The 21,853-nt window shown below is 37.0% G+C and overlaps 2 protein-coding genes across 2 annotated transcripts in view; both read left to right on the top strand.

Annotated features, from left to right (window-relative positions):
- The first annotated feature begins 1,416 nt into the window (after positions 1-1,416).
- On the top strand, positions 1,417-17,910 carry LOC115220736 (mucin-5AC-like). Its single transcript, XM_029790881.2, has 6 exons — positions 1,417-1,456; positions 2,913-2,966; positions 4,429-4,482; positions 6,555-7,106; positions 12,356-12,948; positions 13,324-17,910. The coding sequence occupies exons 1-6, from the start codon at positions 1,417-1,419 to the stop codon at positions 17,908-17,910; spliced, it is 5,880 nt and encodes a 1,959-aa protein (XP_029646741.2).
- A 1,517-nt stretch (positions 17,911-19,427) lies between these two features.
- The window catches only part of LOC115220735 (mucin-2-like), a 3,603-nt gene continuing 1,177 nt past the window's right edge, over positions 19,428-21,853 (top strand). The window contains exon 1 of the mRNA XM_029790880.2: positions 19,428-21,838. Within this exon, the coding sequence (XP_029646740.1) occupies positions 19,582-21,838 (2,257 nt within the window). The 5' untranslated portion in view covers positions 19,428-19,581. The remainder of the gene's footprint in view (positions 21,839-21,853) is intronic.

Genomic DNA, 21,853 nt, shown 5'->3' with positions numbered 1-21,853 from the left:
AAATAATAAACACTGATAGTCGCTAAAGCATTAGTTTTAGTTATGGGGTATACTGATAGTAAGATAATCACATCATAGTGATAATTGTGGGACCTGTGGAAATTCCACAGAACAGAAAAGATTAACTGAAGCTATTTAAGAAAGAAAGAGTGATTCTTGTTTCTATTTTGCTAAGCTATTTCATTTCCAGTCACAATAATATATTATATGATTTTAAAATTTCCCTCTGCTAAGGACTTCATATTTCTCTCTTTCTTTTTACCTCTTCAACAAACATTTTCACCATATAATTCCCCTCTTCCTGTCTTTAGCATGTTTCTATTTCTCTTCACCTTTCTTTCCCAGTTTTTCTCTCACTCTTCACCTCTCCCTTTAACTGACGTATTTGGCCTTAGTGTATTATTATACTCCTCTCTTCTTTCTTTACTACTCACATTTCTCTTCCCTCTCACTTTTACTCCACCTCTCTAACTAAAGTATAATGAACAATCAGATTATTATATAGATGTTTCTTTTCTAAATGTGCAAGCCTTTTAGAAAATTTTAAACCAGTATCTTAACATTAGTCTTTAAACCAGTATCTTAACCTTATGTCTCTTTGAATCTCAATAGTATTTCTCTAAACTGGAAATATCTGACAATATCTTACTTTTAAAACTGGCAGACATAGTGCAGTGCTCATAGTCTATGAATTGGAGGGATTACTAGTTCCAGTAGTTTTATATTCTTTGCTGGCATGTATTGATAAATACATTGAAAGCATGAGACTATCTAAGAAAAAAAATGTTCTCTTCCATATATAATAAATATCTGTTAAATAGAGTAAATTAAATAAAGTGCCTTGCCTAGAGACTCATAGTATTTTATCTTCATCATCATCATCAACTTCTGTACTCCATGCTGGCATGAGTTGAACAGATCAAAAGGATCTGATGAGCCACAGGGTGGCATTGGGCTCCAACATCAGCTTTGACAAGGTTTCTATAGCTAGATGCTCTTCTTAATGCCAACCACTTAACAGACCATACAAGGTGGGGGTTTTTTCCATAGCACCTGTACTAGTTAGGTCACCAAGTAACTCACAAGACAATAACACTTGCTGCAGTTGGATAAACAACTGGCGAAGCAGCTTAGTGCCAGATATTGAGAGATTGAAGTTTGATAGTGGAAGAGTAACAGACATCTTACTATAAAGGAGATACATGGCTATGCCAGCAGGAGAAGGAGAAAGGATAGTGGAAATGAGGTGTCAGGGAATATCTTCAAATACAAGGTAGATAAAGAGAGAACAGGGACAGAGAATCAAGGATTGGTTGGTGGGTAGGTAGGTTCATGACAGTGTGAAAGGTGACAGGTGGTAGAAATAAGGATACAAGTGAAAGCAGTGAATGACAAACGTAGGTAGATGCATGAACAATGGTGAATCTCAGTTTGGAGGAATGTAAAGAAAATAGGAGTAGGTCAAAGAGGAAGAGGTGATAAGTGGTAATATATAGGGATGGGCTGGAACAACAATATAAATGTAGATAGATGAAAAATATGGAGCTGGAATGAAGTATGGTGCGGAGTGAAGAGGTAGAGTGACAGAGATCTAAATCAGAGGCACAAAAAGTCAATATAGTTGGTCGCAATAAAAGGAATGGGACTTGGTCACAGACATGAGAGGGTGTTCAGTGTAAATATAGTGGCAAGGGAAGTGGTTCCAAGAAGAGGGATTATTGGTAGCATGGAAGGGCAAGTGGAATAAATGCAGCTCTAGTAGCTCTGCTTTCATACAACTACAGCAGCTAAGGACTAGCGCTGCAGTTAGTGGAGGAAAAGAGAGATTGGTGCTACAAAAAATGAGTTGCTGGGAAGGCTTCATAAGTACAGGTTGAGTGTAGGGGCAAAGATATAATATGCTTTTAGGACCTCATGTTTGCTGAGATGAATGGTTCTTCATGAGCATGATAAATCACCATTCATCTCCTCCATAAAGCTCAACATGAAGTTGGTCTTCATTTCTTCATCCTACATCATCCTGGGCCACCCTCTTCCGTAACTTCCAACCAAGTTTAGCCCTTAGCACTTCTTTATGCACCTGTCCTCGTGTGACAATACCAACACAGTTGTCTATCTTGCACATTACATCTCATGCTATTTATACCCATTTTTTCTCTCAATATATTTGCACTTTGTTAAACATGCACACTTATATTGTACATCCATTCTGATCTTTCATTGTTCTCAGCATTCATGACTCCCATTCTACAACCATGTAACTGTTATCATCCTTAAAATATTAGGATTGTTATAACATCCACTTCAGTATGCAGTTTACTTAGTAAAACTAGTAAAGACACAACTATCTCTCACCACCTACTATGTACTCTCTTTACTTAGAGTGACTAGGTTATTCCATTCATCACATGGGAGGGGTGTACCATTATTATTAATTCCTACATCTCCCCTTTTAAGTTTTTCTTGGGAAGTATCATTTTATTTAGCAATATTTTTTTTTATTCACCCCACATCTCTTTTCTTGAGGATTTTCTTTTTCTGTACAATTTAATATTTTTTGCACTTGACATCTATTTTCAGGAACTCTATATGTTTTGTTTTCTTCTCACTTGTATGCCTGGGTTCAATCACCTGCAGTGGTATTGGTACTTGAAATATATCATACAACCATTTCATTGGTTCCTCCAACTTCTTTGGATTCACTTTCCACAAATCTTTTTTCAGTTGGTTCCAGTGTCTTTTTCGTATACCTTTACTACTTTTTACCCAATACATCATTTTACCTATGCATTTGGTAATTTTGCCATCTTCCCAACTCTACAGTCCATTCTTGTATGCCCTCATATACATGTTTTCACCAACTTTAAAGAATCTTGCTATGTCTTCCCTGGCACTTCTTTTTTTCTTGCCAGGTAGCAATTTATCAAAAACTGATTTTACTTTCCTTGCAAACATCAGCTCTGCTGGTGAGCTACCTGCTGGTGTATTTATATTTGGTGTCACAAAATTGTTGTAGAGCTGCCTCATCCGTAACTTCCTTGCTTGATTTTCTAAGGACACTTTTGAAGGTATCAACAAAGCATTCTGTCCGTTTGTTAGTTCAGAGATAGTATGGCACTGTAGTTATATATTCTATCATGAACATTTCACAAAATTTTTTTAATTCATTTGACACAAATTGCATTCCATTGTTAGACACTATCTTGTCTGGGATGCAAATCTTGCAAACAAGTCATATAAAAAGTTTATCACTGATGAAGAGGTTGATTTTTTACACTTACAAATTTCAGGCCATTTCAAGAAACTATCAACTACCACCAAATAGTAAGAACCATTTAAAGAACCAGTGAAACCAATGCATAGTCTTGACCATGGAACATCTACTTTTGAACAATGTTTACTTTTTATCGTGGACAATTTTTCATTTCTTTGTGGCTTACATACAGGTATTCCACTCTGGTTTACTGCAAATTTTTGTTTCAGTCCCTAAGCCACATTCAAACCTTCAACCAAACTGACTACATTTCCATTTGAAACACTTATAGGTGTATTCCATAATTTAAATAGTTCCATCCACTCTGTGCTGAATAAATTAAGTGAACTTTTTAACACATATATCTTTACTTTTTTTTGTTTGACCTTGAAATGATACATTACATATGAATTCCCCACCAAAATATAATATTTTTCCCGTAACAATGTGCTACCTTTTTCAATTTAATTAATTTTGGCTTACTGACATATATCCAAGGGTTTTCATTTATAATGGTGATATCACTACCAGTGTCTAACTGCATTTCAATATTTGTATTTTTAATTTTCATTTTCACAAATTTTCTCATCGTTATATTACCAGTTTCTTCCAATGACATGCTATTTATTCTTTTTCCTTTGTTCTAACGTTTTGTCATCTTCGTTCTACAATGCATCTTTATATGTCCTATATTTTGACAATGAAAGCACTCCAGTTTTTTAAATGGACAATTTTTTCTCAGGTGTATACCCCCACATGCAAAACATGGGTTTATTTCCTGATTTTTGTTGTGTTTTTTAGAGAGCACATTATCTCTATTCTGATTATTTTGCACTTGCTTTACTTAGAAACAATCTTTAAGTTCAATTTCCTCTGTGTCATGTCTTAATTTGGCTGTCCTTTCATATTCTTCTGACACTTGCTGTAGGGTTACATCCTAGTTTTGTTCCAGCTTTGCAAAAGTTCTGGTTTTAAGTTTTCCTCTAAGTTCAGACACTAACAACGTGTGTTGAACAATGAGCTTTTTTCACTGAAAATTTTACCACAATATATCTCTTGTGTCATTAAAGTTTATATCCAAAGGTTTTCTTGGGAGTATGTAATTAGTGTATCATTCATGTTCTGTTGCCACCAGTTTTCTCAAGATTAAGCACGTTTTTATCTTGTCATTCCAGTCTTTACATTCCTTCTTGAAGATTTGCTCATATCTTCTGTAGTATGCTTCGAAAGTAACTCCTTCATTAGGTTCGTATTTGAACTCCGTTATGGAGTTCATGATGTAGTCTGTTGAGAACACTTTTTCTGACTTTCCTGATGACTTCAGTAATTGCAGCTTTTGTTGCTGTAATATTATTTGTTGTTGTTGTTGTTCTAACAGTTGTATCTGCTGTTGTTGTTGTTGCTTTTGCAACTCGAGCAAACCTGCCAACAAATTTTCTATACTTTTACGGATTATCGTAAAATTCATACACCAATTTTGTGAATTTATTAACTCCTCTTCGAGTTTCTTAATTCCTCATGAGTTTTTAAAATCCTTGTCAAGTTTATTAATTCCTTATGAGTTGTTTACATCCTAAACACGACTATCTCTCACTGCCTGCTACATACTCTCTTTACTTATAGTGACTAGGTTATGCCATTCATCACACGGGAGGGGTGTACCATTATTACTAATTCCCTACAACAGTAACACTACTTTTCCAACACAAACATCACACAATCTGCCTGTCACAGTAAGATATAGAGAGGCCTTTTTTTATAGTTCCTATTTTAGCAACTATACTTGCAGAACATCCTCTTCTACTGCTAATTAGGTCACTCAGGTAACAGAAGCTGTCTACTTCCTCTAAGGACCCTCCTGAGCATTGGAGAAAATTTATGCTTTTACTGTTTATTGCTCCAGCACATCTTCACAAACAAAATCTACTTTCTTTGTTAATCTTCCAGTGAAACTACTACATCTCTTGTGTGTCTGTAGTTGGCATTGAATACACTGTATGGAATTACTTCTTACACTTTTTCTACATATCAAGTAGGGTCATTTTTTTAAAGAAATTAGCATAATATCTGTTTTCTTGATTACTAGAATTTTGACTAGGTTTTGCTTCCACACCTGGAACTTCTCTTACAATTCTACTACAGATCCAGCAATAAGAATAAGGTCAACCTTAGAGGACTTCCCACAGGCAACAGATCTTAAATTCCTCTGCTATGGCCTGAAAGATAATGATAAATAGGACAGGACTGAGAGCTGAACCCTAGTGAACTCCTACCTGCACACTAAATTTGTCACTGTACTCTCACCAGCCATTCATCTACTCCTATCTTCTTAACAACCACAAGATAAGGCAGTGAAGAACCACATTGAAGGCTTTCTCCAAGTTGGTGGAAGTTAAGTATACTTGTTTACTCCTGGCAAAATACTCCTTCTGCAGTTGCCTTACTAGGAAGACAGCATCAGAAGTACTTCTCTCAGCCACAAGCCTACACTGCATCTCAGCTACTCTTAACACTTTTCCTAATTAGTTGAGCTTATAACTCTTTTTGTAACTTTCAAAACTTGGTCTATCAATTTGACATTCCTGTAATTACTCCTCACAAAGGTGTCTTCTTTATTTTTGTAAGGGTTGGCTATAATGCTGCTAGACAAGTCATTGGGTATGACACCTTCTTGTATAATCTGATTAACTATAAAGGTGACCAGGCCATCTCTCTCTCTCTCTCTCTCTCTCTCTCTCTCTCTCTCTCTCTCTCTCTCTCTCTCTCTCTCTCTCTCTCTCTCTCTCTCTCTCTCTCTCTCTCTCTCTCTCTCTGTGCCAGATATCTTAAGTGCCTTGATGCAATTCTAGAAGGAGTAGGGAGCTTTTTTCTAGAGCTAGGAAATCACATCTTGCAGATCAAGAACCTGGCACACAACCACAGCACTTTTCATACATGTTATGATATGATATGATAAAACCTAAGTCTTATACAAAGCTGATTGCTATCAGCACAATTTCTTTCAGATGTTGGTAGCTATAATTATTAGAGTAAAATACATTGAAATAGAGACAACAAACCTTTAATATTGCTTTGCTTTCCATATCTTGAATACAGTCAGTGTCTGAATTGATAAATGAAGACTGTTTGATATTGAGGTTTCTCATAATATTTATGTTTGTGAAATATCATTTTCTGTGATGATATATAATTACAGAGTATCATTATTGTTGATTTGTTAGGCAAGTGTTCATTAATTAAATGCCAAATTCTTTTCAAGATTTTCGTTATGACTAACTTGTTTCTATTATTTTTTTCTTAGAATGCTATGGAGACGTGGCAGACTTTGTATTTGTTCTGGACTCCTCTAGCAGTATTTGGCCTCCAGACTATAACAGATTGCGGTCATTTGTTGATAATTTTGCAAAAAACTATGATATTGGACAAGGGCCATGCCAAATAAAAATGGGTGTGGTATCATACAGCGACAAGGCACATGTTGACATACCACTCGACAAATACAAAGATAGATGGGCTGTATCAGATGCAATTAAAGATGTTCCTTATCGAATGGGACAGACAAACACAGCTGATGCTTTGGACCTTACAAGGAAAATGTTTGAACGTCCTTATCCACAACCTGAAAGACCCCAAGTTGCTATTATTGTCACTGATGGAACATCAGACAATCGTTTAGAAACAAGAAGAAAAGCTCAGAAATTAAAGGATGCCGGCATTCATACATACTCTGTTGGAGTAGGAAACAATGTTGATTTGCAAGAATTAGTGGACATTGCCAGTACATACCCGAAAGGAATTGTTCGTGTACCAAGCTATAAAGCTCTTGAACAGATTGCAATCAGTTTTAACGTCAGTAAGTAGTCCTTTTTATCACATTTAAAAATATAATCTCCATTATTCTATTTTTTAAAATAAATTAGATATATTTTACCAAAAAGAAAGTGCAAGAACAATTACTATTAGAAGTCCATGTAAAACTGAAAAGTCCAAAAAATACTCACTTGGTATTTTTTTTATTCATATAGGTGAAACAACTTACAAACAGATGTGAAATTTAAAAAAGATACAAATCATATTTTATTTCATAAACAATATCTAATGCAAAGCATTTTAACATTAAAATATTATTGAAGTAGAAAGCATATGTAAAACAATGTTTGGTTTGGGGTTGAGCTAAAAGATATTAACTTGGATAAATAGAGATTATAATAAGTTTTGTGCATAGCTATCTTCTCTTAAGATCTTAAGGGCCTTTTAACTTTCAAAAAGAAGCTAATTTTGGTAATACCATGACAATTGAATTTACATGAAGGCCATTTCAAATTTGAAATTTAATTTCCAAGATTTTTTAAACAATGAGAACGAGTGCAATTGTCCATCCTTTAAATAACTAGCATGCTCTTAAACATGATTTAATAGCCTGAGTTTCTTTGGGAAAATCTTCATCATCTTCTTCAGCAGCAGCATCACCATCATAGTTTAACATCCATTTTCTATGCTGGCATGGGATGGTTGGTTTGACAGGAGTTTGCCAGCCAGGGAGCTGTCCAGACTTGAGTTTTCTGTTTGGCATGGTTTCTACAGCTGGATGCCCTTCCTAAAGCCAACCACTTTACAAAGTGTGCTGGGTGCTTTTTACGTGTGACTGGCATGGGTGCATTTATGCACCACTGGCACAAGGGTGTTTACACAGCACCAGTGTAAGTGCATTTTACATGGCACTGGCACCTGCAAAGAATTTGCCTGTATGTATGGATGACCACAATTTTATTTATCTTGACACATCTTCTCAAGTACAGCAAATCACCACAACTCCCAGTCCCTTGTCGTTTCCTCAGTGAGGTTCAGCATCTGAAGATCTTTTCTTAATACTTCATCCCACATCTTCCTACGTCTACCCCTTCCACAGATTCCCCCCAGTCCCCACAATTAGAGATTGACAACTCTTTACATAGCTGTTCTCATCCACATGCATCACATAACCAAACCAATGCAGCCTTCTTTCTTACACACAACATCTGATGCCTCTTAAATCCAGTTTTCTCTTAGATCAATCTGTCATGCGTGCACATTGACATTACCCATCCATTGGAGCATGCTAGCTTCATGTTTTTCAAGCTTTTATAAGTCCTCTAGAATCACAGCCCATGTTTCACTGCCATGTAGCATAGCTGTATGTACACAGGCATCAAAGAATCTGCCTTTTACTCTGAGACAGAGGTTCTTAGTTACCAACAGAGACAGAAGCTCTTAGAACTTTACCCAGTTCATTCCTATTCTAGCAACTACACTTTCAGAACATCCTCCTCCACTGCTAACTTGGTTGCCAAGGCAACAGAAGTTATCTACTATTTCTAAGGATCTCCCTGGGTATTTGAAGATGTCTATTGTCTGCAAATATTTAATGCTTACTGTAACTGCACATTTGCCACATACAAAGATTATTTTTTCTGTTAGCCTTCCTGTGATACTGCTACACCTGTTATATGTCCAAAGCTTGCACTGGGTACAATGCATAGAGTTTCTACCAACATCCTTCTTACATATAGAGCAGGGTCATTTTCCTGAAGAGACTTGTGATTTGTTTGTTTTCCTACTTAGGAGGAATTTGGTCTTTGCTAGATTAACTCTAAGGCTCTTAGATTCAAGGCTTCACTTCCACACCTGAAATGTCTTCTCTAGGTCATGTAGTGATTCAGCTATAAGATCATCAGCAAAGAGGAGCTCTCAGGGACAGACAGTCTTGAATTCCTCTGTTATGGCATGGAAGATTAGGATAAACGAGAGGGGACTGAGAACTCATCCTTAGTGAACTCGTACCTCTACACTGAATTAATTGCTACACTCGTTGCCAACCATCACCTTACTGGCAACATTCATGTACATGGCTTGTATATATAAAAAAATGATTGCCTGTCAGACACTCCAATAATTTCAATGATAAAATGAGATTTTAAGATAATTATGGCAAATATTTAAAACTTGTGTGTCCAAACTATTTTTGTTTCCAGCAAAACATTTAGATCTTATTATTTCCAAAGCTTAGAATATAAGATCCATAGATCCAGTTTTCTGTATAAAAAGCATGTTATATATTTATATTTTTAGAGATAAGTAACATCCATAGTTTATTTATACATTTCTTAGTATGTAAATAATATCAATGTGAGTAAAAGTAACAACAGCAGTAGCATTAATACTAGTTTTATTTTTTCATATAGTACTTTTGAAGAGACATAAGTTTCTAACCTTCAAACTGGAATCATAACTTACAAGTTGCTTCATTGATAGATTTTGAGCAGTGCTCAAATACCTAACCTTTATCATTCACTAAAATCAAGAATAATGTATTTTATGTCAAGAAAATCAAAAGTTGTGATGTTCATGATTTTCTGAAGTAATAAATATAAAATTGTAGGAGTGAATATGTGTGTTTTTGTGCTGTGAAATGTATCACTATATGACTTCCATTTTAGAAAGATCAATTTTACGCTATTTATTGTCAGTTCTGCAACATGACACTGGTTTTTTATCTTCTAAGAATGTTCCTGTAAAACATGTTGACTTAGATAATATGCATAAGACTATTACTACCAACAAAATATACTTGTATTCTTCCTTTTGTCACAACTCCGAATGACCCTGTTCAAAAGAAAATTAATCATAAAAATTTCCAACCCATATAAAAACAATTGTATAGTCTTTCTTTCTACTTCTACTGTTTTTACTGCTCCAATATTTTTCACTATAGATGCCACTTCATTCCATTTATTCAATCATTTTTATCAAAACCCAACTCCCTTAAGTGTCTCACTGAATCTCAAGATATATCCAACTCACAACCTATGCACTGTAATATCTTGCTTGTTACTTGTGAACCCTAGTATTTGATCAACTACCTCCATATAATAATAGATAATTAAATTAATTTAAGGTCATAGACATGACTTTTCCTCTTTAAACTAATGAATTAAAATAAAATAAGTCTAATTATACAAATTTAATAGCACTGCCTTGTTCTATGATTCATTGAATGAGAACTTTTATAAGTGCCATTATCAGGAATAAAACTGTTCAAAACCCAACTGACTTGTTCCCTACAGCAGAACTGTCAAACTTGTTTGATTTTGTGCCACATTGCAGTATAAACTAGATCTTGTGGGCTGGATAAAAACATTATTCTTTTAATAAAAAGATTATTCTTTTAAAAAACCTTATTTATAGTGTTGATCAAAATAAATGGATTGAGGTCTTAATATACATTATAACAATTTCATTAACAATAAAGAAAGGAAGAGAATATGATGTGGTTGCAAGTCTGTGAGCAGAGATGTGTGGGGAAAAACTCATCCATATAGGATATATATATATATTTATATATATATACAGTCCTATTAAGTAAGAGTACTTAGTGTGAGGATGGAGACAGAAATTGTCTATATGAATACATACAGGTCTTGAGAAGACATCAATGCTTGATAAAAAACTTATACTGTCTCAACTACAAAAACCCTTCAACATAGTGTATATATCACCAAAATCTATTCAGATGAACAAATGCATAACTTTGGGGGAAAAAAAGAAAAATCAGTTTGCTTCAGTATATATATATATATATATATATATATATATATATAATATATATATATATATATATATATATATATATATACATATATATATATATATGCAAAGTGAAGGGGAAATAGGTCACATTTTTTAGTATTTAATTCATAAGCTTCTTTGTCATTGGATGAGACTCCATTAGGTCATCTAATACACTCTAACTTCACAGACTTGTCCTGCCAGCCAGCACTCTCTTTCTCTCCTCTGAATCATCTCTTCTGCCATTCCTCATATACTCTTGCCCATCTTATCATCCATTCTACCTTTCTCATTTTGATGTCATTGTTGTTTCTCTCCAACTCTTTTCCTCAGTCACATGTGAAAATGTACACCCCTTAATTTATTGAAGACTTCCTATACTTATATTTACTCCCCTATTCCCACCTCGTAAATAACTATTTCTGACCCTTCTGCCAACACTGTTCCTTTCCAAATTTACATTCACTGTGAACATGGCATCCCCCACTTATTGTTCACACTGCAAAGTTATTGACTAAATGAGCAGAGATAGTGTAGTATAATAGCATTGTCTCACTCAGGATTATTCAACCCACTTAATGTTTCTACCATGAGAAAATGCACCCAGAACACTATGTAACATGGTTGACATTAGGAAGGACATCCAGTCATAGAAACCAAACCAAATGACTTTGTAAATTTAGATCATGACAACTTGTTCAATTCATGTCACCATGAAAAGCAGACATATAATGATGATGAATGATTTTTAAAAATGATTAAAGTTTGTTACAAAGATAAAAGAAGAAATTTTGGTTTAGTTTTAAATATCTTTATATAAGAAACAAGAGGACATAATGAGTGGTCCATGGAGAAGAATGCTTGAATGACTGCTTTACTATATCTAGTTTGACACTACACTGTTTTCATTTGAAATTTTGTGCAAGCTTAAGCTTAATTCTAACCTGCTAATAAAATAAATAATATATCAGAGCAGATCAACTGTCTGTATATCCTTCCCATAAAATTTGCTTTTACATAGCTAGAAATTGTCAATTTTACTGCATCACACAAACTTAACCAATCAATACTTCTCAGAAAATGTTAAAGTTCGATTTTACATATATTTCCCCATCAACTTAAAAAAGTAAAAACTTACATATATTCAGCTGTTCTTATTCTTTAGTCTAAAAGTACTTTATCTTCAGACTAATTATAAAATTTAGAAATTTTAAAAAATCTGCATTAGAAAAATGTCAATTAAATAAAAACGTTTCTCAATTGACAAAAATGCATATGTATTTTGTTAGGCTAATCATAAATCCTGGTATTGTAGGGAAATTGGATATAATTACTTCAATCAGTCCTTGTGTAATATTGGTTTAAATTTAATAAAGAGTTGAAGTCAGAGTTTACATGTGTAAAACTAAATAGTGCAAGACATTCCTTCTAGCAACTTCCTTCAAGCAAAAATTATTATATGAAAATACATTAATATACATCTTAATTTTTCTTCAGAGAAGATGACAACCCCAGCATATGCACCAACTACAGCAAGGATACCTGAGGTAACATCACAGATATTTTATCAACTTTCATCAAAAAAAATAACTGAAATTACAACAGCATCTCAAATACCTGAAATTACATTAACATTTGAAAATAGGGAACACAGGGGTAAAAGTGACGATGACAAAACACAAACCCTGACAACATTGACGCCAAGCATAACATTCCCAATGGTTAAACAAACAGTGACAAAGAAACCACTATCGAAAGCTACACCTTCAATGACAACTTCTAAAAGACTTACTACAACACCAGTAATGACACTTATAACAACTACACATAAAATAACAAAGACACCCATGAAACAAACCACAACCGCAGTATTAACAGACACAAATACAAACTTGCAACAAACAAAATTAACACACAATGTAACAACATATTCAACACCAAAGGAACACAAGGAGAATACAACAGAATCTACATTAACACAACTTCAGAATAAAACAACTGAATTGATATACAACAAAAACTGGAATAAGACATTACAAAATGAAACAGATACCAAAATGGTTGATCACCTTACATCATTCACAAGCACAGTAATGACACACCCAAACCAAATAACAAAAATAAAAGAGTTTAACACTCCAAACACTACCATAGTGCATAGGAACATAACAACAATAACAGAAAAACCCATTTCATATAATAATATAACAACACATACTCAAGAGCATGTTAATATCACAAAAGAAAATGTAAGTACACAGGGATCTTTACAAAACACAGCACACACTAGTATAGAAATACAAGGAATTACAGAGCAAGATGACATGAAAAGACAAACGACAAAAGGAATTACACAAGAATATATACATAAAACAGAAAAAATACCTGAATACACACAAATTCATAAATATCATGTCAAAACAGCACCCACTAACATTATAAGTGAACAGCAATATACAACTCAGGCATCAACTGAAAAGACTCTCATAATGACTCCACCACGAAGCACACCAGAATTGCTTACAAAACCTATCACAGTCACAACAACACACATTCCGTCAACAAGCCAAATTCAAACAGAAACTATGAAATCAACTTCCCAACATCCTCAAATAACACACGTTCACACATCTATTGGTGAACATACAACACAACTCAGAGATATTCTAACAACAGTGATTACACCACTTCTCACCACACCTACCAAACAAACAACTCTAGCTAAAGTTGTACAAACGTCCATGCCAATCACAGATACTGCTAGCAAACTACACGTAGTAACTCAAACAACAATTGCTTCATCAACAACAGATCACACTTCTGCCACTGAAATACCACTCACCGATCAAATTATGACTAAGTATAGAACTCATTCATCAATAGAAAAGACTCCAGAAAATACTACGCCATCAAGCACACCAAAACTGCTTTCACAACCTATCACAGATACAACACAGATTACTTCCATGAGTCACATTCAAACACAAACTGACGAAACTACTGCTAAACTTCCTCACACAGCACACATTCACACATCTACTGTTGAAAGCACAACGCAACTCACAGAGGTTCAAACACCTCAGATTCCATGGCCGAACAACACAACTGCTGAAAAAACAACGCTCTCAACTCTACCTGAATATGTTCAAACATCTATGCAAACCACACTTACCACTACCAAAATGCACACAAAAAAAAACATGACTACTACTTCATCGACAACAGAACACATCAATGTGACTAAAATACCACTCACAACTCAAACTAGCAATCAGTATACAACTAAAGCACCCACTATAAAAACACTAGAAACATCTATGCCCACCACAATTTCTGCTCCCACATTGAGTATACCAACACAAACAACTATTGCTTCCTCAACTGCAGAACATACGACTGTCACTGAACTGCCACGCACTCACAAAACTACAACTCAAGCTACCACATTCACATCGACTGTAAAGACTCCAGAAACAACCACACAAACAGGCACACCAGAAATGATTACAGCACCTGTCACGGACACAACTGCACACATTGCATCAACAACACAAATTCAAACAGAAACCGAGAAGACAACTTCCCAACTTCCAACACATCTTTTAACACCTACTACTGAAACAACAACACAACCTGAATTTATTATTACAACTCACACTGCAGAACCTCTAACAGTGACAACAAAACTACCATCTCTAACAACTCTAGCCGAAGAAGTAGAAACATCTATGCCCACCACAATTTCTGCTCCCAAAGTAAGTACACCAACTCAAACAACTATTGCTTCCTCAACTGCAGAACATACGACTGTCACTGAACTGCCACGCACTGACAAAACTACAACTGAAGCTACCACATTCACATCGATTGAAAGGACTCCAGAAACAACCACACAAACAGGCACACCAGAAATGATTACAGCACCTGTCACGGACACAACTGCAAACATTGCATCAACAACACGAATTCAAAAAGAAAAAGAAAAGACAAGTACCCAACTTCCTACAACAACACATCTTATAACACCTACTACTGAAAAAACAACACAACCTGAAGAAATTCTTAAAACTCACACTGCAGAACCCATAACAGCGACAACAAAACTACCATCCCTAACAACACTAGCCGAAGAAGTAGAAACATCTATGCCCACAACAATTTCTGCTCCCACAGTGAGTACACCAACTCAAACAACTATTGCTTCCTCAACTGCAGAACATACGACTGTCACTGAAATGCCACGCACTGACAAAACTACAACTGAAGCTACCACATTCACATCCACCGAAAAGACTCCAGGAACAACCACACAAACAGGCACACCAGAAATGATTACAGCACCTGTCACGGACACAACTGCACACATTGCATCAACAACACAAATTCAAACAGAAACCGAGAAGACAACTTCCCAACTTCCTACAACAAAACATCTTTTAACACCTACTACTGAAACAACAACACAACCTAAAGAAATCATTACAACTCACACTGCAGAACCTCTAACAGCGACAACAAAACTACCATCTCTAACAACTCTAGCCGAAGAAGTACAAACATCTATGCCCACCACAATTTCTGCTCCCACAGTGAGTACACCAACACAAACAACTATTGCTTCCTCAACTGCAGAACAAACGACTGTCACTGAAATGCCACGCACTGACAAAACTACAACTGAAGCTACCACATTCACATCCACCGAAAAGACTCCAGGAACAACCACACAAACAGGCACACCAGAAATGATTACAGCACCTGTCACGGACACAACTGCACACATTGCATCAACAACTCAAATTCAAAAAGAAACAGAGAAAACAACAACCCAACTTCCTACAACAACACATCTTATAACACCTACGACTGAAACAACAACACAACCTGAAGAAATTATTACAACTCACACTGAAGAAGCCATAACAGCGACAACAAAACTACCATCCCTAACAACACTATGCGAAGAAGTAGAAACATCTATGCGCACCACAATTTCTGCTCCCACAGTGAGTACACCAACTCAAACTACTATTGCTTCCTCAACTTCAGAACATACGACTGTCACTGAACTGCCACGCACTGACAAAACTACAACTGAAGCTACCACATTCACATCGACTGTAAAGACTCCAGAAACAACCACACAGACAGGCACACCAGAAATGATTACAGCACCTGTCGCGGACACAACTGCCCACATCGCATCAACAACGCAAATTCAAAAAGAAACAGATAAGACAACTTCCCAACTTCATACAACAACACATTTTATAACACCTACTACTGAAACAACAACACAACCCGAAGAAATTCTTACAACTCACACTGCAGAACCTCTAACAGCGACAACAAAACTACCATCTCTAACAACACTAGCTGAAGAAGTAGAAACATCTATGCCCACCACAATTTCTGCTCCCACAGAGAGTACACCAACTCCAACAACTATTGCTTCCTCAACTGCAGAACATACGACTGTCACTGAACTGCCACGCACTCACAAAACTACAACAGAATCTACCACATTCACATCGACTGAAAAGACTCCAGAAACAACCACACAAACAGACACACCAGAAATGATTACAGCACCTGTCACGGACACAACTGCACACATTGCATCAACAACACAAATTCAAAAAGAAACAAAGAAGACAACTTCCCAACTTCCTACAACAACATATCTTTTAACACCTACTACTGAAACAACAACACAACCTAAAGAAATCATTACAACTCACACTGCAGAACCTCTAACAGCGACAACAAAACTACCATCTCTAACAACTCTAGCCGAAGAAGTACAAACATCTATGCCCACCACAATTTCTGTTCCCACAGTGAGTACACGAACTGAAACAACTATTGCTTCCTCAACTGCAGAACATACGACTGTCACTGAACTGCCACACTCTCACAAAACTACAACTGAAGCTACCACATTCACATCGACTGAAAAGACTCCAGAAACAACCACACGAACAGGCACACCAAAAATGATTACAGCACCTGTCACGGACACAACTGCACACATTGCATCAACAACACAAATTCAAACAGAAACCGAGAAGACAACTTCCCAACTTCCTACAACAACACATCTTATAACACCTACTACTGAAACAACAACGCAACCTGAAGAAATTATTACAACTCCCACTGCAGAAACTCTAACAGCGACAACAAAACTACCATCTCTAACAACTCTAGCCGAAGAAGTAGAAACATCTATGCCCACCACAATTTCTGCACCCAAATTGAGTACACCCACACAAACAACTATTGCTTCCTCAACTGCAGAACAAACGACTGTCACTGAAATGCCACGCACTGACAAAACTACAACTCAAGCTACCACATTCACATCGACTGAAAAGACTCCAGAAACAACCACACAAACAGGCACACCAGAAATGATTACAACACCTGTCACGGACACACTGCACACATTGCATCATCAACAACTCAATTCAAACAGAAACAGGAGGCACATCCAACTTCCTACAACAACACATCTTTTAACACCTACTACTGAAACAACAACACAAATGGAGGAAATTATTACAACTCACACTGCAGAACCTCTAACAGCGACAACAAAACTACCATCTCTAACAACTCTAGCCGAAGAAGTACAAACATCTATGCCCACCACAATTTCTGCTCCTACAATGAGTACACCGACTCAAACAACTATTGCTTCCTCAACTGCAGAACATACGACTGTCACTGAACTGCCACGCATTGACAAAACTACAACTGAAGCTACCACATTCAAATCGACTGAAAAGACTCCAGAAACTACCACACAAACAGGCACACCAGAAATGATTACAGCACCTGTCACGGACACAACTGCACACATTGCATCAACAACACAAATTGAAACAGAAACCGAGAAGACAATTTCCCAACTTCCTACATCAACACATTTTATAACACCTACTACTGAAACAACAACACAACCTGAAGAAATTATTACAACTCACACTGCAGAACCTCTAACAGCGACAACAAAACTACCATCTTTAACAACTCTAGCCAAGAAGTAGAAATCTATGCCCACCACATTTTCTGCTCCTACAATGAGTTACACCAACTCAAACACTATTGCTTCCTCAACTGCAGAACATACGACTGTCACTGAACTTGCCACGCACTGACAAAATTACAACTGAAGCTACCACATTCACATCGACTGAAAAGACTCCAGAAACAACCCAACAAACAGGGCACACAGAAATGATTACAGCACCTGTCACGGACACAACTGCAAACATTGCATCAACACACAATTCAAAAAGAAAAGAAAAACAAGTACCCAACTTCCTACAACAACACATCTTATAACACCTACTACTGAAAAAACAACACAACCTGAAGAAATCCTAAAACTCCACACTGCAAACCCCTAACAGATAACGACAACAAAACTACCATCTCTAACAACTCTAGCCGAAGAAGTAGAAACATCTATGCCCACAACAATTTCTGCTCCCCAGAGTACACCAACCAACTCAACAACTATTGCTTCCTCAACTGCAGAACATACGACTGTCACTGAAATGCCACGCACTGACAAAACTACAACTGAAGCTACCACATTCACATCCACCGAAAAGACTCCAGGAACAACCACACAAACAGGCACACCAGAAATGATTACAGCACCTGTCACGGACACAACTGCACACATGCATCAACAACACAAATTCAAACAGAAACCGAGAAGACAACTTCCCAACTTCCTACAACAAAACATCTTTTAACACCTACTACTGAAAAACAACAACACAACTAAAGAAATTATTACAACTCACACTGCAGAACCTCTAACAGCGACAACAAAACTACTATCTTTAACAACTCTAGCCGAAGAAGTAGAAACATCTATGCCCACCACAATTTCTGCTCCTACAATGAGTACACCAACTCAAACAACTATTGCTTCCTCAACTGCAGAACATACGACTGTCACTGAACTGCCACGCACTGACAAAACTACAACTGAAGCTACCACATTCACATCGACTGAAAAGACTCCAGAAACAACCACACAAACAGGCACACCAGAAATGATTACAGCACCTGTCACGGACACAACTGCACACATTGCATCAACAACTCAAATTCAAAAAGAACAGAGAAACAACAACCCAACTTCCTACAACAACACATCTTATAACACCTACTACTGAAACAACAACACAACCTGAAGAAATTATTACAACTCACACTGCAGAACCTCTAACAGCGACAACAAAACTACCATCTCTAACAACTCTATCCGAAGAAGTAGAAACATCTATGCCCACCTCAATTTCTGCTCCCACAGTGAGTACACCAACTCAAACAACTATTGCTTCCTCAACTGCAGAACATACGACTGTCACTGAACTGCCACGCACTGACAAAACTACAACTGAAGCTACCACATTCACATCGACTGAAAAGACTCCAGAAACAACCACACAAACAGGCACACCAGAAATGATTACAGCACCTGTCACGGACACAACTGCACACATTGCATCAACAACTCAAATTCAAACAGAAACAAGAAGACAACTTCCCAACTTCCTACAACAACACATTTCATAACACCTACTACTGAAACAACAACACAACCTGAAGAAATTATTACAACTCACACTGCAGAACCTCTAACAGCGACAACAAAACTACCATCTCTAACAACTCTAGCCGAAGAAGTAGAAACATCTATGCCCACCACAATTTCTGCTCCTACAATGAGTACACCAACTCAAACAACTATTGCTTCCTCAACTGCAGAACATACGACTGTCACTGAACTGCCACGCACTGACAAAACTACAACTGAAGCTACCACATTCACATCGACTGAAAAGACTCCAGAAACAACCACACAAACAGGCACACCAGAAATGATTACAGCACCTGTCACGGACACAACTGCACACATTGCATCAACAACTCAAATTCAAACAGAAACAGAGGAATCAACTTCCCAACTTCCTACAACAACACATCTTTTAACACCTACTACTGAAACAACAACACAACCTGAAGAAATTATTACAACTCACACTGCAGAACCTCTAACAGCGACAACAAAACTACCATCTCTAACAACTCTAGCCGAAGAAGTAGAAACATCTATGCCCACCACAATTTCTGCTCCCACAGTGAGTACACCAACTCAAACAACTATTGCTTCCTCAACTGCAGAACATACGACTGTCACTGAACTGCCACGCACTGACAAAACTACAACTGAAGCTACCACATTCACATCGACTGAAAAGACTCCAGAAACAACCACACAAACAGGCACACCAGAAATGATTACAGCACCTGTCACGGACACAACTGCACACATTGCATCAACAACTCAAATTCAAACAGAAACCGAGAAGACAACTTCCCAACTTCCTACAACAACACATCTTATAACACCTACTACTGAAACAACAACACAACCTGAAGAAATTATTACAACTCACACTGCAGAACCTCTAACAGCGACAACAAAACTACCATCTCTAACAACTCTAGCCGAAGAAGTAGAAACATCTATGCCCACCACAATTTCTGCTCCTACAATGAGTACACCAACTCAAACAACTATTGCTTCCTCAACTGCAGAACATACGACTGTCACTGAACTGCCACGCACTGACAAAACTACAACTGAAGCTACCACATTCACATCGACTGAAAAGACTCCAGAAACAACCACACAAACAGGCACACCAGAAATGATTACAGCACCTGTCACGGACACAACTGCACACATTGCATCAACAACTCAAATTCAAACAGAAACAGAGGAATCAACTTCCCAACTTCCTACAACAACACATCTTTTAACACCTACTACTGAAACAACAACACAAATTGAAGAAATTATTACAACTCACACTGCAGAACCTCTAACAGCGACAACAAAACTACCATCTCTAACAACTCTAGCCGAAGAAGTACAAACATCTATGCCCACCACAATTTCTGCTCCTACAATGAGTACACCAACTCAAACAACTATTGCTTCCTCAACTGCAGAACATACGACTGTCACTGAACTGCCACGCACTGACAAAACTACAACTGAAGCTACCACATTCACATCGACTGAAAAGACTCCAGAAACTACCACACAAACAGGCACACCAGAAATGATTACAGCACCTGTCACGGACACAACTGCACACATTGCATCAACAACACAAATTGAAACAGAAACCGAGAAGACAATTTCCCAACTTCCTACATCAACACATTTTATAACACCTACTACTGAAACAACAACACAACCTGAAGAAATTATTACAACTCACACTGCAGAACCTCTAACAGCGACAACAAAACTACCATCTTTAACAACTCTAGCCAAAGAAGTAGAAACATCTATGCCCACCACATTTTCTGCTCCTACAATGAGTACACCAACTCAAACAACTATTGCTTCCTCAACTGCAGAACATACGACTGTCACTGAACTGCCACGCACTGACAAAATTACAACTGAAGCTACCACATTCACATCGACTGAAAAGACTCCAGAAACAACCAAACAAACAGGCACACCAGAAATGATTACAGCACCTGTCACGGACACAACTGCACACATTGCATCAACAACTCAAATTCAAACAGAAATAGAGGAATCAACTTCCCAACTTCCTACAACAACACATCTTATAACACCTACTACTGAAACAACAACACAACCTGAAGAAATTATTACAACTCACACTGCAGAACCTCTAACAGCGACAACAAAACTACCATCTCTAACAACTCTAGCCAAAGAAGTAGAAACATCTATGCCCACAACAATTTCTGATCACACAGTGAGTACACCAACTCAAACAACTATTGCTTCCTCAACTGCAGAACATACGACTGTCACTGAACTGCGACGCACTGACAAAACTACAACTGAAGCTACCACATTCACATCGACTGAAAAGACTCCAGAAACTACCACACAAACAGGCACACCATATATGA

The sequence above is a fragment of the Octopus sinensis genome, linkage group LG17 (genome assembly GCF_006345805.1).
Source record: "Octopus sinensis linkage group LG17, ASM634580v1, whole genome shotgun sequence".
Lineage (NCBI taxonomy): Eukaryota > Metazoa > Mollusca > Cephalopoda > Octopoda > Octopodidae > Octopus > Octopus sinensis.
The sequence above is the reverse complement of the archived record's forward strand: the minus strand, read 5'-3'. Positions and strand labels throughout refer to the sequence as shown.